This window comes from Alligator mississippiensis, chromosome 3, assembly GCF_030867095.1.
Source record: "Alligator mississippiensis isolate rAllMis1 chromosome 3, rAllMis1, whole genome shotgun sequence".
NCBI lineage: Eukaryota > Metazoa > Chordata > Crocodylia > Alligatoridae > Alligator > Alligator mississippiensis.
In genome coordinates this window covers 24,269,020-24,286,527 of record NC_081826.1, presented here as the reverse complement: position 1 = coordinate 24,286,527, position 17,508 = coordinate 24,269,020, and the positions used below count along the sequence as shown (strand labels likewise).

General features: G+C 41.7%; 1 protein-coding gene across 1 annotated transcript in view; it reads right to left on the bottom strand.

The window, feature by feature from the left end:
- Window positions 1-17,508, bottom strand: part of EXT1 (exostosin glycosyltransferase 1) — a 246,426-nt gene that overhangs the window by 16,386 nt on the left and 212,532 nt on the right. Inside the window, exons 4-8 of the mRNA XM_006272156.4 lie at window positions 12,750-12,869; window positions 8,260-8,392; window positions 6,585-6,703; window positions 5,347-5,442; window positions 2,067-2,156 (exon numbers count right to left, since the gene is read on the bottom strand). Coding sequence (XP_006272218.2) covers window positions 2,067-2,156; window positions 5,347-5,442; window positions 6,585-6,703; window positions 8,260-8,392; window positions 12,750-12,869 — 558 coding nt within the window. The remainder of the gene's footprint in view (window positions 1-2,066; window positions 2,157-5,346; window positions 5,443-6,584; window positions 6,704-8,259; window positions 8,393-12,749; window positions 12,870-17,508) is intronic.

Here is a 17,508-nt window from a genome sequence, read left to right as displayed (position 1 = left end):
GTTTTTTATGCTCGGCATCCATGGACACTTGGGCTTCATGAGGGGGAATGCTCACAAGAAGTACTAATAATAATTTATGCACTAACGATAGCCAAAAGTGAATCTAATGTATGTGAGAAGAGTTTTGAATATTTCCATTGTTTAATTCATAGCAGTGGAAAGGTAGTGAAGAAAAGTGGGAATCATTTCACATAAACAAGCAAATGGTTGAATCAGTAGAAAATGGGGCTGAACTGAATAAAAACAAAACCCAATAATTCTTTACAAATTATTTGCTCAAACATAACCCTCCACACCCTCTCCCCCCAAAAAAGATCAATGACTGAGATGAAATGATAGAGTAAAATGAATCCTGGAGGGATTATCAAAGTGGGCCACTGCTGTATCTTGTAGGAGACTTGCAGAGAAAAAATCTCAGCCCTCCTGAATCACTGGAAATTTTCTCAAATTCTATGGGACTGAAACTTCAATTCTGTCTTGAGGAACAATCTAATTGCAGCAAACTTCTACTAACTGTCAGAGGAAATTTATTTGAGCGTTGGTGGTTTTTATGGGCATCATTACAAAATATCTGCACTCATCTGTATCTGCCAGGAATTGCCAAGGTTTGGCCTAGATACCAATCTAGACCCATCCCTTTGTCAACAAAGGAGCAATGTGGACTACAGTGGCCTCCATGTGGGTCAACTGAAGGGCTAAGACTCAAGCCTCCTAGAAACAGAAAGTCCATACTAGAAGAGAACTACAGGGTTGAGTAGAGGTCTTGAAAATATGATCTGCGATGCACGGTTGGCAGAAATAAGATTATTTAGTTGAAAGAAGACTGAAGGGGGATTTGATAATGGTCTTCAAATACAAAATGGGCTGTTATAAAGAGGATGGTGCTCAATTGTTCTGTGTCCACAGGGTACAGGACAAGAATTAATAGGCTTAAATTGCAACACAGGAGATTAAGGTTAGCTATTAGGAAGAACTTTTTAACTATGAGGATGGTTAAGTACTGGAACAGATTACTGAGAGAAACTGCAGAATCACTGTTACTGGAAATGCCTAAGTGCAGGTTAGACAAATGTTTGTGTGGGATGGTTTGGCAGAGGGTTGCACTAAGTGACCTCCTGAGGTCCTTCCTTGCCCTATTTTCTATGATTCTATAGCTGCAATTTAAAAAAGAGATCAGGTGTGCCCTTAGGGTTTATGGTAAGTTGCCAATACAGTACTCAGTTGGGCCAAATTTGGGTTCCCTTGACCTAACATAAGCACTAATGGTATCAGCTAAAGGGCTATGAGAATAGCACAGGAAGTCTTATAGATCAGGAGAAAAAAATGATCATGAATTTGAAGGGGAAGGGAGAGAAGGAATGGAAAGCAGAAAAGAAAATCCAAGTTTTTCAATAGCCACCATTAATAATGTATTTCCAATATATTGCACTTCTATATAAACTGTCACTGGTCCCCAGTGATTTTCAGAAAGAGGCTCCAGAAATCAATACTCATCCCAGTTGTAAAAATTGGTTTTCTGCAGTGTCTTTCTTTTCTCGGCTTCGCTTAGTGCAATCTTGCTCTCGGCAGAAATGCTTCAACCATCTGAAGTACCAGGTATCTGCCCCCTCCCCAGTATACTGAACATCAAGTGAATGTGCATGTGTGTGCAGGGAGAAAGAATCAACATGCTTGTGCTGAGGCAATCTTATGTTTAGAAGAAACAGTAATGTCCCATCATAGAAATACCCCACCCAGGCTTAACTGGAAAAGGAAAAACTGTGATCACTAAGAAGATACTGCACAAACAGGCTGTTCTTGGCTGTCTACACCTGCCTGAAGCTATGTTACTAAAATAATAAAGACGGGAAGAGCCATATGCTAATGGTGAGCCAATTAACTATGGAGAAATGTTCCTGTGATGGCAGGTGATGGCAAGGCTTCTGATACAACTGAATATATTAAAACCTGGGGTATGCAGTGAGACATTTTAGTGCACACGCTTTCCGGAAACAGGTACTAAGAAGAAAGGTGGATCTGGTTGTTCTCAGGGTGAGATCCACATCTTTCAAGGAGAAGAGTCTTACCTCAGTGGTTGAAAGCACAGTGTCCTCATCAAGGCTTAGCACTGCATCCGTGACTATGTTGTCATAGGGTAGGAAGCGGCTGCTCATAACCTGTGGGTTTCAAGGGTGAGGGTAAACAACAAAAAAAGTCACTTGACAGACTCATTTCCAAGAGAAAGCAAAAAAAAAAGATCCTTGCTGCATATTCCATTTTATTCTTCATTCTTATTTCTTTCCATCTGAGGCACATTGTGCATCTTTATATGATAGGAAGGATTTCTCAGCTCAAGAGTGAAAGGCTGTCATTTTCCATCAGCCCAGAAATCAGCTTATATTTTGTATCTGAGGAATTAATTTCTGAACAGATCTGTGTCTCTGCCTTTCTGTGCAACTCAAACTATAACTGTATCCACTGAGATCTAGACATATGTAGGATTTCTTTAGGGAGGACACTTGTGTAGTAGCTAAAGCCATCCCACCCTCCCTCAAAAAGATAAAGGAGAAGGAGGTGCTGAGAGAGGCTTTTCACCTCACCCTGAGCAATGGTGGTGAGCCAGAGTGCATCTCAAGACACTGTCTCCATAAACCACTTTGACCATAGCACTGTACAAAAATACAACCCCTTTCTTATGGATGTATTTACATCAGTATAAAGTACTTTACACTTCTGTGACTATTTCCACACAGGAAGGGAATAAACTGTACAGCTATAAGGTACTTTTATACTGAAATAAATGCATCTACATGAGGGATCATGCTCGTATGTGCATATCAGTAAAAAAGATATCTTACTGCTGTTCTTGTACTAGAACAAAATGTGTGTGTAGACCAGGCTTTAAATACCAACATAAGGCATATCTCACTTCACTGGGGAATAGATGAAAGATGGAAAAAATTGCAACGAAATGGAGAAATCCATTTATGCACGTATGTGTTTCTCCTCACCACCAGTGCCCACGTAACTTCTGAGGATTGAAAAATGGAAATAAGTACTTTTCTTTCTCTCCCCCTCTCTTATCATCTCTCCCTTCCATTCCAGCCCGGCGGAAAAATGACTTGATTAGTCTGTAGGCTGTTTGTTCATCTGTATAAATGAATGTAAACGTGAATATGACAGACAGCCAAGAGGTCTGTCTCTCTATCGTACGCTGTCAGTGCTTACGTGAAGAAATCATTCGACGAGAGCAATAACAGAGACGAGGTTTGCAATTAGCTTTGGGAACACATGGTCAAGTCCATGCATCTCTTTCAGAATCAAGTTCCATTGCCGAGGGCTGGATCCTGGGGAAGATCTGCTGCCTGCACTCGTGAGTCCCACTCTGTCGGTCAACAGCTCCACTGCTTGGGTGGAAGCTAGCTGTCATGGAGGGTCCTACTTGCAGAGGAGGAGGCAAACTCACTGGCAGCTAAGGTTATTCCCATGGGGAGCTTTCCATTTAAAGGAGAGGCCTTGAAGTAGGCTCTGTTTATTTTCACAAGCTTTCAATAAGTGCCAGTTACAAGGCTGATTTCTGTAGAGGTTTTCTAACGGGCACTAATATAGGACGGAAAATAAGTCAGTAAAGATGAGAGAAAAATCTCATGCACTTAACTACTCAGACTTTTTTATGATTAAATCCCAAATACGGAAGAGGCTCAAGTCTGAGCAGGATTATTCACTTATTTTCATCTGTATTTCAGTACTGTCGGTTGCAAAACGGGTGCAAATCTATTCTGTTCTATCACAGGGGTGTGAAGATGTTTAGATCAAGCCTTTGAAATCCTTGCCTGATGGATCCCTGCAAGATGCCAAGTAGGCATAGGAAAAGCAGGCCCCTTGTTAGGGACTCTGGACTGCGGGGAGTCGACTCTGCAAGGCTGGGATAAACAAACAGCTTTCCTGTTTAAGAAGCCATCTGGTGCATGATGTGATATTAGAGACGAGGCACTGTCCACTATAAACACACCTCTGTGTACTCAGGAGACTGGTTTGTAATCTAAAGAACTCCAAGATTTGTTTTTATATATGCTAAGAACTGGTCAGGACATTTTCTTCCTCTCTTCCTGCTGCCCAGGCTTTCCAAAAAGAAAGAAAATAAACCCATAATGTTCACAAGGCTCAGAAATTTCAACAGCCTATCTTAGCCCTGCAGCAATTCTCCTGATACTGTTTACATGTCCAGTGACTAAGGCAAGAGCTATTAGCTGCCAGCTTAGTGATGCCCTGACTTTTCCCTGGTTAAGCCTACTGGGGAAAACAGCAAAGACAAGGCCTATACATTCAAAATAGGATTTTAAAGCCAAAGCAGCTAAAAACTTCACAGTGGAAATACAGAGCTAGAGAGGCAGACGATAAAAATCACAGAGAGGTCTAACCCAGTTGCCTCTGCTCTGCCTTTTAATACCAGCATTAGAGACTGTGTGTGAAGAATGAGTCCAATTCTTCACTGACCCTGTGCAAGGGAAAAGCAGAAATAAAACTGCATCATTTCAGAGCAAATTCATTTTCACCTGCTTCGCTGCCTCCTGATCACTCAAGTGTACCTGAATCCCAGGCTCATCCTGGCTCCCTCGTCCTGTGCCTTCCAGCCTCCTCACTGGATGGAGCACTCTACCCCCAGGTTTACACATTAACTATATCTTTCTGCAGTGCCTTCAAGCACACTGAACTGCTCCACCTGGTGACCTTCCAAAACAGAAGTGTAACTGTTTTCATGCACTGCTGTGAGTGGCTTGTCAGCATAGGAATGGGCTAATTGGCACTGGTATTCAACCAGTCTAAAGCACTGCAGAGATGTGACTACACAGCCTGCATTTACAAAGAGTTACTTCAATAGCGATGTAGCACGCCTGAGTACATCAGTTCTGGGTAGGTACGTTTACTGTGTATATGTGAACCATGGGAACAGTAGTCTCACAACCTGGTGAGGAATGCTCCCTGCAATTGTTGCATGAAACTAATATTCAACCTGAGGCCAGAAACAGCATCTCCAAATCTTCCCCGAGAATGCTCAGTCTAGCACTGAGGTCTATCACTGATTTAATGCACCAGCATAAATTGTGTCCCTTTCACCAATCTCAAACCAGCTCTATTGATCAGCAGTTGACAGCTGCCAAGAGTCTGAACCTCATGCATCAAATGCCAGGTCTGCAATCATGCCAGTGCAGGAGCTGGAGGTAAAGGAAGGGGCACTGCACACCTGCTGACTACAAAATACCCACCAGCAAATGGCAGACAAAGCATCTTCTCCAGTTGGAAAAATGAACACTAGTCCCCTTCACAAAACACAGACCATCCTTATTGGTACTTCTCTCCACCTACCTTGCTCTCCCCTTCGATGACGATGACAGGCACAGCAGTGGCAGGCCAGCGGTGTTTGGCTGGGAGGGGTTTGTCACAGTTCCATAAAACAATGATCTGAAAGAAATATTGACCTGCAGGATTAGATACATGGCCATGTTCCTGCCTGTCACTACTCAAACTTTCAGGACCTTGAGGACCAAACAGAACCACTGAATGTAAGGCAAAACAGAGATGCATCTTAGGACATTTATACACTTGCTCCACTTGCACTTTAGTTGCATCAGCTCTAAGAGCCACTCTAATTAAAGCGCCCAGAGTATCTCGTGTATCAGTGTCCCTGCACTTAAAAAATGGCAGCAGGGCGCTTTAACTAAAGCTCGCCAAACAAGCTTTAAAGTGCCCCGAATGCCATTTTTAAATGTGGGGATGCTGATACATGAGATGCTGGAGTCTGCTGGAGCGTTGTAATTACCATACTCCAGCAGACTCGATTCATCGATTAATTACAGCGTGTATGAGCAGCCTCGCTGCTCGTGTGTAGGTGCCCTTATAGACTAGTCTGAGACTACGGTGCATCTCAGTGCACCCTGCTTTCTGCATGATTTCAGACAAAAATGGCCAACTACCTCTCATTGAATGCAAGTTACAGATCTCAGAATAACTAAGCAACATAAAAATAACATCCCTCAGAAATTTCGCCCGCACTGACAATAACTGCATACACACTCAAATGCACACAAACTCAACAAGAAGCCAGGGAGTCTATAGCCTCACTCAGAAGGATGTCACTGGTTTACTTTGGCACATGTTGAATACTAAAGCACTTGTGCCTCTTCAGATGAGAGGGTACTCCTACTACCTCCTTAAGATAACAGCACAGGCAGTCTGAAGTCCCAAAACTGCCAAGATCAAAACTACAATGGGAGGCAGGGCAGCCAATGGTGCTTGGGGCCTACTGAGCCTTTTGGTACTTACAGCACATGCAACCCCTGTATTTTTGAAACACAACAATTATTTTGCTTCCCTTTATTAAATAAATCAGAGCTTTTGTGACCACCCCTTTTTCCTCTTGCATGAAAGTTCAGCTTTATTCCCCACATATATTGGCTGAGGTCACTGCAAAGAGCTCAAAGAAAAAGTCCATCATATAAAGCAGGGTCAGGAAATAAGGAACCATGAGAAGAACTGAAGTCAGGGGGGATTTTTATTTGGTGGATGTTTTAAAAGGAAAGTAACTGTCAAGTAGTGCTGCTCACCTGTGCACAGTACTGGGACTTGGCTACAGCAACCAGGAGTTTCAGCACGGGCTGAGATTGGGAAACCAAGGGAGTTACTGCATGGATAACTGCAGTGAACTTAGAGGGAGGCTTCAGACCTAAAATGAAAAAGGACGCAAACTTAATGAAGACAAAACTACTACCCTGTGTAGCACAGATCATAGAAGTGAGAGACGGAAAAGACCCAAGCACACAGAAATTGCCATGTTGGCTCAGGCCATCTTATTTGGTACCCTTTCTCTATCAGTACCTGGGGCTTCAAAAAGGTTGCTCTTCCCATTCATTTCCAAGCTCCTTGAACACACTTCTGTAAACTACAACCACTGCTTTGACATCCCCTCGCTGACGCCCTCTTGGAAGCTTGCAATCGTTTTCTTTCTTCCCCATCACTCTGTGGAAATGATCCTCACCAAGTTCATCAGTAAAGTACTTCTGACCAAGTCAAGAAGATTCTTCCCAAGCCTTCATCCAACTTGATCTGTTTTTATGCTGATGTCAGTAATCAGCCCTAAGTTTTGATGCTACCCTTCTACCTCACCAACAGCTCCATCAGTCTCAGTGGTGCTTCCTTTTTTCCCCACTTCCGAGAACCCTCAGAATTATGCTCATGGTCATTTTCTTTTTTCTCTACATCTTATCTCAAAGCATCATCACGCACACACAGGGCTTCAACTGTTATTTTGACTGATTAAGCATTCTACTTGCCCGGTATTGAACAGCTTCCTACTTTTCAGTTTGATAGTCCTTCTGCAATATCACAGGCCCATCTGGCCATCTGCTCTTCCTTCACTATGGCTGCTAACATTACGATCTTCTAGTCTCATGCTTGCTCATATCCTTGGTATCCTAGTTATCTCCCCCTTCACCCTACACACTGAAATTGTTGTTGAATCCTCTTTCTTCCATGTTACAATGGATAACACTTCTTTAAGGCTGGGAGACAGGTTCTTCAGGCAGTTCTCCAGGACAGAACCATGTTCCTAGGGGCATACCTCTACAAAGAGGAAATGGGTGTTAAGCTGTGATGTTGAGTCTTCAGACATATTCCCTTGCCCTAGTCTTTTCTGCCCATGTGCAGGGGGGCTAGACCTGGTGATCATGTAAGGTCCTTTCCAGTGCCTAAGATTTATGAATCTATGAATTCAATATTTAGACTGTGATTATATAAAGAACCATGGACCAGCTCCTTGTTGGCTCCTTCACTCAGTCAGAGTCTATAAAGAGACTCTGAGGAAGTGGAGAGAGAAGGTAGGGAGGGTGAATCTATATTAACAATATACTCAAAGACCAACCGTTACTGTAAGTCGCTTCTTTTTTATCTTGAAGTATTGCCAAGTGGTGCTAGACAAGGAGTACAAAAAACACAATTCATTTTATCTTTGTCACGGCCACAACATAGAAAGTAGCTGAATTGTCACCTACAGTTACTTAGGAAGAGAGCGTGGATTTCTTACAACAGTCTCTATACACAGCTGCCATTAGAGGGTGTCATATTCACCAGTGCTTAAGCAAGGAGGGGTTGTGTTTTGAAGGGCAAAGACATGGGAACACAAAAGTATTACCAGCATATTATAGGAAAACCATTTGCCCCAAACCATTCAGAAATCAGTGATAACCCAATTTCAGTGAGGTGCAACAGAAAGAATTTACTCACCTAGATTAGCATAGTAGTAAGGAAAATCTCCCAGATATGAGGAATACTGTGGCAGTACAAATAACCCTCCAGGATGTTTGTTCCATATTAAGCTATTACGTGATATGTGCTTAAATATTCTGTCCTGAATAATCTGGAAAATAAGAAAGGTAACAGTTTTTAACTAGGTAGCAATAAGGATCGGTACAGACTTCAGTGGCTTCAAAAGACTGCAATCACCATGCATTTTGTAAGAAGTGGAAAGACAAAAATTATCTGGCATTACTGTTTAATCTCTCTTTTTAAGATGATACTGAACCTGGATACTTCCGCACAATCTCAGCAGAAGAGGGCCATTTATAACAGTATTCAAACTACCTCATTAGGCTCCGTGGACACAGGGACCTTGCAATTCATTACATTCTGCATTTAAAGTCAAATATTTTTCCATTTAAAATCACTTGTCACTTGTAAGCCTGATTAGTTCATTGTAGAGTTTACTATACACGACTTGCATGAAATAATTAGTCAAGGATGGAATTGCAAAGAGGGGCTTTTTTTTTTTGAGATAATGAGAATGTTTAAAAACACAGAGACTGGCAGCAGATCAGATTGGGCTAAGGGATATTTTTTTGGTTAATTAAAAATAATGTCAATATTCAACAAAGTGACTAATTACATGAGATACATTTCATGTCATAGTTATGTAAGTTTCCACTTCATCCAATATGGATAGAAATTTGGGCAACTATTACTGGAAGCAGGAAACTGTCTCTATATTTGGCAAGTGCAATGGATTTATATTCCAAGGTTTTAAAGTCCGAAAGGACCATTACAATCTCACTTTCTGCATCATACAAGACCTAGCTCTATCTTTTGCTTACTTGGAGATAGGTGGCCAGTGTATAAAGGTACTTGCACACAAAAAAAGGATCTGATAGTGGGGTGTTTTTAACCTGCCTGTATGGTAAAGGCATAACAAGACCAAATGGCTGGAACATGAAGTTTGACAGATTTAATTGTGCAGTAGGACACAATTTCCAAACAGGGAGAGTAATTAAACATTGGCCTAGCCTGGCAGGGTGTGTAGGTGGACTCACGGTAAATTGTAAGCATAAATCAGATTGGCCACACCTTGAGAACAGGGCTGACTGGTCTGGTACTCTGAGTTAGTACAGGCAATTCTCTTAGATGCCTGGCTGGAACATCTTGCTCACATGCTTAGAGCTGTACCTATTTGGGATGGAGAAGGAATATTCTCCCATGTCAGATTCGCAGGATCCTACATGAATTTTTGCCTTCATCTGCTGACTGGGCATGCTTGCCTACTGGGATTCTCCAGGTGTCTGACTTAATCAATTCCCTGCCATTGCAGGAAACTGTTAGCACCTTGCTTTCTTATGCTCTTTGCCTACTCGCAACTGTTTTAATCTCCTGAGGACAGGAATTCTTTAGTCTAACTAAAGTCTTTGGGCTTGACATAGGGGCATCAAGATCAGTATTTAATAAAGAACTCCTCCTCTTCTCAGAATTGATGCACGAACAGATAAGAAGTCTGTTAGTTTACATGGTCAGTAGGTTTTCATAGACTGTTCCATTTTCCACTGCTTTGGTAGCCAACAGTGCTCCAGGGGAAACACATGGCTCACATTCAATGCTTTTCAACGTGCAGAGAAAGAGAGAAAGAGAGAACGAGAAAGAAAGAAACAGATCTAACTTGATACAGGCTTCTGATGCCATGCAACATATGCAACCTTCATTGCATGTCAGGCATACAAATCTTACTGATACTGTTACTCAACAGGCTGGAGAACTGACCTGTGGAATATATTACATTTAACGCATGGAAAATTAATTTACAGCACTTCTAGTGAGCACAAATGTTATTACTGCCTGCAGCAACTGGGTGGAGAAAGGACAACTTGAGGGAACAGGAACAGAAAAGGATAAAGAGAGGACATCTAGGAATAATCAGTTCAAAATACAGAATATACAGTGCTTTGCTACATACATTGAAGAGATTTCTAAATAGGGGTAACAGTTAAAACTGATTATAAAATTTAGGCAGTTTTAAAACATGAGGAGGATAGGAACTTTGGCTAGATCTGACTTCTCTTTGTGAAGCCTGTTGTTCACAAAGTATTTCTGTCCCTTCTCTCCCACATACTACTTCTGTTGTACATTTTGTTTGACTGTGCTTATCGCCATTATATCTTAGTGCCTTCCAGCAGTGCATAAAGCATCTGTCTCATGTGGTTTGTACTCTCTCTCTCCTCTTCTTCCCAAGGGGAGAATTGTGTATGCAGCACAGTGTTTTGTTTTTCAAATGTCCACTGATACATGTTTGTCTTGGTGAAGAACGTGTCAGAGAAGCAGGTGGTGCTTTTGGAATGGAAGGTGAGGAGATCTGGGATGGGCCTTCATTCCTGGGAGAGGTCATGTCCCAGTCTCTGCTCTGTTTCCTGCACAAACAAGTTTCCCTACCTAATGCTGTGGCAGAGAAGCAGAGTCATGGAGTAAGGTTTTAATCTGGGAATTTTGGGGGATGATATGATAGACTCAGGCCACTGAAACCTTTAAAGATAAGGAGGAAGAACCTGAACGTGACTAGAGGTTTTATGGGAAGCTGGTAAGGGACATGTGTGAAGTGTTTGCAGTAGCCTGTGCTGCTGAGAAGACATGCTGCAGTGATCTCTACTAGTTGGAAATTCCTAATGGCTGATGGCTTCGTGCCCAGATATATCGCATTGCTGTAGTCCAGATGGAAGGTGACTAAATGATACCCAGGTTCATCAAAATATTGTGCTGCTACAGTGTTACAGTAGACATACATAGTACTCACCAAAAGAAATTCCCCCCACCCCGGCATCCAGACCTTATTCTCCAAAACAGGTTTAAACCAGAGTTGCCTATATCAGCTTCTGACCCCTAAAAATAAAATTGTGTTCTCTTTTTGGAGAGCAAGCAACCCAGAGCCTTTCCTACCAGATGCTGGACTCCAGAATGAGCAACTCAGCAAGCTTATTAATTTCTATTGAGCAGAATTTGTCTTCCCTTCAGAAAACTGCTTCTGAGAGCCCTGAATTAAAAAATTAAAGAGGTAAGACAGACCTGACTTAGTTAATTAAACTTCCCATATATTTCCATGTTCTAGTTGCCTATTCTTCACACTTCTGAAGCTCAGGGCTGCTGGCAGGTATTTTTCTTGATCTTTACTTAACTAGAGATATTACTCTCTTAGTCAACTGACAGCTGCGGCCACATCCTGTAGGATGCCTTAATTCCACACTAAAGCTGTCCCTGCGAGTCTTAGAACTAGTTTCTTCTCCTCTGAATAGTAAATAGGGAATGGAAGCTGAATGAAACTCCACAGCTGGGGACACCCCAAACATAGGGGAGATCGCAGCAATTATGGTGCCAGTGTAGTCTTCTCCTACAGCTCCTTCTCTACAGCCCTCAGCAAAAGGGGTATGTTGGGATAAAGCTGAAGAGAGTGAAGTACAAGTCACTCTGATTGTCCATAACTGGAGGACAGTCCTTTATTGACTGCCTCTCATCTGGCTCAAGTTAGAGCAGCCACAGGCAACCTACATTGTGGGCCATGACCCAGACAACAGCATCGGCAATCTGCTGCCATCTCAACACAGCAGAGAATCTGGAACTGTTTGTTTGTGCCCAAACGTGGATGTGAATGCAAAAAGCACTGGCATGTACAAATGCAACCTACACTTGCAAACTGAAGTGTCTGTACCAGCAACACTGTGTATAATGTACTCGACATACAAAAGCTTGTGGGCAAAATTGTTGGAACACTTTTTAAAATTAAGTGTGGTCCTTCAAACTGTGGTGCTTGTTCTGTGTCTGAAGAACCTTTCACTAGACTGTTTCTCACCTGCCATTTCCTTCCTCCATCTGGGAAGGATTCTCCCCGCTCCTGAGGGCTCCCGCCATTAATAGCTGTAGAGTCTAATATATGATTATTATCCTGGTAATCTCATATAGATAATCTAGGCTTTCTTTTTTCTGTCCTTGGAAATGTGCATATAGGATAAGTCACAGGTGACTTCAAAAGCTACTACTTTACTTTAACCAGAACAAGAGATCTGTCAAAGGGCATCAAAATATTAAGAAGGAACAGCAGAAAAGGAGCTTTACAGTAATATTTTTTCAAAAGTCAGCTCTAGAAAGGTTCCTTAAAGACCCATATTCACCATGAATGACAAGAATAGTGATTCATAAGCTGTAAAGCCTTGAGAAGCCAGGATCGCACAAGACAACTTTTCCATGTGTCAGATGATTCCCATTTATCACCATGTCAGCTTTCTTATGTGGAGTCCAATAATAAAGAAAATATTTCCTTAGGGGAGAAAAGTTATCAAGTCACTGAAGGTTTTTCCAGTGACCAATCACGTGTCATGAAAGCCAAGGTCTCACACCAGCTGAGCCCAGAGTATGGCAGACATATAAGGGAATGTCTCTGCTCTGACTAATATCTGAAAACAGTTACTCACCTCTAGTGTAGTCAATACAATCTTCTCAACTGAAGAAAAATAAGCCTCCCACAAGAACTGTGTCTGCTGTCTAAGTGCTAGGATTTTATCCTGATGGATAGACCTGATTGTAGAAGGAATCTGTAATACAAGGTGTAATACAATCAGATGCTGAGGGAAACAATGTAACCTGATCAAATTTATACACTATTGGGAATCCCAGACTAGCCTTCTCCATTGTTACCAAGCCACGCACATCAGTGCCTGCCTTTACAGTGCACATGTCTGTATGTACAATTAAAGAACCGGAAGAGGAAAATGAATCAGGGGCACTCTTAGTGATCTCCAGTATTGAAGTTACTGGCCAACCGCAGGATTCGCTAGCAATTGTTCATGTATTTGTTAAAATGTTTTGGTTCTTTCTATGGGAGCTGTCTTCCCTACACCCTGCTCCACCTCCCCTAACCCCCTTCTGTCTGCTCCTGAAGCTGTGGAAAGTCACAGGAAGGAACTCCTCCATAAATCCCTCATGCACAAAGCTTTTCACAGACCAGTAATGTAACAAACAGTAGCTTCAGGATTTTAGTGTCCAACCATAATCTCCACTCTGAAATTATATTAAAGAGATCTGGAATTGCATTTACCATAGTGCCCAAGCCTGTGAGGAATATAAGTGCCCTGAGGAAAGCAGTGCAACATCTGCAGCAAGACTCTGGGTTTTGGAAGACCATGGATAACATTTTGCTAATTACTGTGGGCAGAAAGAAAAAAAATGTTCTCCAAGCACCTGCTGTTCACAAGGGGGGTGGGGAGGAGATAAAAAAGCATTTTCACTGGCTACACAGCGCAGCTTTACAAATGTTCTGGCACAGTTTTACAAATGAAAAATTAAATCCTATTTTGTGACAGAAAAGCTTTATTGCAAGCTGAGTCAAAGGGGAGACCCACTTTCCTCAAATGCTTGGGAGACAGTCTAATGACTGTGTGTGCCATTATTTACCTTGTTAAAGAGCCTGATTCTCAGAGGCCTGGCCAGTGTTAAAGGACAGTATAAAGTGTAGCAGCAATTTTACTCTGATTTAAGGTCTATGTAGACTACCAGAGGTAGAGGCCTGAGTCCAAATAAGAAACTGGTACCTTTAGTGGTTTGTCTTGTGTTTTCTCCTTGTGGCAATGGGGAGTTGCTTTGCTTTGCTGATTTCTTGTTATTTCATAGAAGCACAGATCATTAGGGCTGGGAAGGACCTCAGTTTATCCAACCCCCTGATTAAGGCAGGACCATCTCCAACTACATCATCCCAGCCAAGGCTGTCTAGCTGGGTCTTAAAAACCTCCAAGGATGGAGAGTCCACAAGCTTTCTGGGTAACCTGTTCCAGTGTTTTACTACCCTCCTTGCGAGAAAGTTTTTTTTGAAATAGCCAACCTAAACTTCTCTTGCTGCAATCTGAGACCATTGTTCTTCATCCTGTCATCTGCCACTGCTGAAAACAGTCTAGCCTTCATGTCAGGCTACTGCATTCTCACCAGCTCAATTCTCATAAACCTTTCCTTGTATTTAATTTCAGGGCTAATGGTATGTATACACACATGCACGCACACTGAATGTACTGTTATTTGCGTATTCCATCTACTTATGAGATTAATGTAAGAAACCCACATCTCCAACACACGCATGCATCTTGCCTAAGATACTCCTGATCCAAGTACAATTATTCTTCAAGTATGGTTCTGAAGATCCTTAGCTGAAAAAGATTGTTGTGCACTTTCATACACTCCCATATGAAACCGTTTCACAAGAAATTTACTTTAGATCACGATTCAAAGTTTTAAGATCAGAGACAAAGAATTTGTGGAGGATCAGGTAAATGCTAAAATCTCTTGTAGCATATTAGTTGTATTCAGGCAGTGCCTAGGGCTCCCCCACAGGATTACAGCATCACACTATTAGGTGCTGTACAAATAGTAAGAAAGAGCCTCTGCTTTCAACACTTTACAATCTAAGACCCTGCCTTGTTGAACTGGGGCCTATGGTGAGAAGGACCAGGGCCAAAGAAAGTAGGATACACTATGAAAGCAAAGTAGTCTGGGTGGTAAACTGGCCTCTGGCGTATTATGATCTACTGCTTCCCACTCCTTGCAAAACAAGTAACACATAAAGAATGGGTAATAGGGAAGCAATCACAGCATATGCAAATGACAGATCTTACTATGCCAGAGTTTATATTCTTGTACCACAAACCTCAGTAACTTTACAGGGATTAAAAGGTGCTTTTATGAGAGAGAGAGAGATCAAGATGGATCAAGATAGATCAAGAAAAACCCTTCATAATCCATGGAACTGGGTGCAACTACGTAAGATGCTGGCTATGCAGTAGCTGAAAAATACTGCGCAGTAGTGCGTCACAGTGCTAATACACTACTGTGTGGTAGTATTAGGCCACTTAGCAATAGGGTCACCTAAAAGATGTTTGCTGTTGATACTGTGCAGTAATTCCAGTTACTGCGCATTTATTTAGTACTTGCTAATACAAGTACTAAATAAACGTGCAGTCACGACTGCACAGTAGTGTCTCATGTAGATGTGCCCACTGAGTAGTTTGTCAATAGATAGCTTCTTGCAGGTACCGGGTTAAAGTGCTGCCTGTTAACATTCTCAACAGCAATCATGCTACAATGAATGCAATGTAGGATAGCAATGGGCCATTATTTCTAATAGCGTTTGTGATGGGTATGAACACAACATGAAATTGGACACCCATTCCCAAGAATGGCACACTTTTTCAATGCAGAAGCAGTTGTGACTCCAAAGGCTTGCTGCAGGGATTTACCATTCTAAAGACCGTGCTTTACATATATGTCGGCAAACGTCACACCAAAGTAAAAACATTTCTTAGGCTGTTGTACTTCCAGCCTGTTACCACAGCTGAAAAGCAAAACCAGAGTTCCTCTTTTAACTGTGTTTGTCAAGTAATCATTAATCCACTTGTCCAGAGACAGGTGGGGAAAAATGATGTATTAATGCTAATCTGGGAGGATTACATTAGAATTATAAAAGCTGGATGACGTCTTCATAAAAGGTCATTTAGGTAATGGTGTGGGAGAAAACACCCAACAAAAATAAATGCGGGAGGACTAGATTAAGCTTTCCTGGAGCTAAACTCGTGCTCTGATGACGAGAATATGCAAATAAAAACATCCGAGCTGTTCTAAAACAGGAAATGAAAAACTGTAACATAACAAAACATTTCCCAGAGCAAACATTCAGGCCTCATGCCAACTCTTTAAAAACATTGTTAATAACGGTGCAGTGGCTGCTCAATATGGAAGCAGCTGTGAAGAGAACGAATGGCATGTTACAGGAAAGCACAAAGATCAGCAAATTATATTTTAAAAAAGGGAGAGAGAAATAATTCTGCTCACAAAACTGTGAAGCAAAAATTAAATGTTGCTTTTCTACTTGCATCTTACAATTAATGAATAGTAATAGTTAGCTCCTAAATAGGGTTTTCCAGGCTAGATTGTTTAAGGTATTTTGTTGCTTAAAGATGTAGACAGGTACCTAGAGGGATTTTCAAAGCCACCGAGCTCTTTAGTGTCCAAGGCATCTAAATACTTTCAAAGGCTTTTCTACATGGTGAAATAACTAAGAACTAAGTCCAACTACTTAACAAATGGGTTAAAACATATGCATGCACTCACGCTCTCTCTCTCTCGCGCGCACACACACACTCTCACCATGGAGGAGTTTCCATGCAGGAAAGTAGTGTTCAGCACAGCTTTTGCCTTCCAAATTCCTATCAGAGTTTATTCTGTAAGAACTTCCCTTTGTGACTAGCCCTAAAAATGTTGCCCTTCCTGGATTAGTGAAATGCTTTGGAAAAGACAGCCAGAATCACAATTCCTACGTACTGACGAGGAAACTGAGGCATGGAGAGAAAAGGTTATTTGCCCAAGACATAGTGCCAAAGCCAGACACAGAACCCAGCTCTTTGAGATCTCTGTCTAGTGCCCTTTCCTGCTGTTCAACAAGTGCAGGCTTGCTTGTTCTTTAATAGAAACAGCTTTGGAGCAACCAGTTCTTAATGGCATTTTCTTGACCGTATGTTCCTGTGCACTCTTTTCCTCAAATCTGTTAGAAGTCAAACACTGAAGCAGCCTGACAGATGTGAAAAAAAAAAATCTCAGAGTGAATTTATTTATGGAAGAGAAGACACTTAATGCAACAAGCATCAGTATTAATACATATGCAATTCTTTAGCTTCCTTTTATTCCAGGATCTCAGGGAGATAAGCAAGTAAGTGAGTTCCCATGATATTTTCCAGAGACAAGTGACATCACTTCTACCTTTTAAATGAAAAGTCTGGCATAGAAAGGTTAAGACAAGAGTCTAGTGTCTCTATCAATGCTACGCAGGATCCTATCCCCGAAGACAGTCCTTCCAACATTATCAGCATCCTGTACATAAGGCAGTCTAAATCAAAAGGGCTAGGCTATCCTATGGTATAACTGTGGGTGGCAAAATCTGAATAAAATCTAGCATCTAGTGATGGCTGGCTCTGCCAATGAGATAACACTGTCTTGAAATGGCATCCAGATGCTCCCTACCAAAAGAAATACTGGATACATTTAACAAGAATCTTATTCATGTAACTGTGGGGTCTGGTGGCTGCAGTGACCCTCAGGTCAGAAAAATGAATGATGTCATATTAAATGAGTTCATACTGAGTATGACACAGGCAATTCCTTCATGATAAAAATTATTTCATAGACCTGACCTTT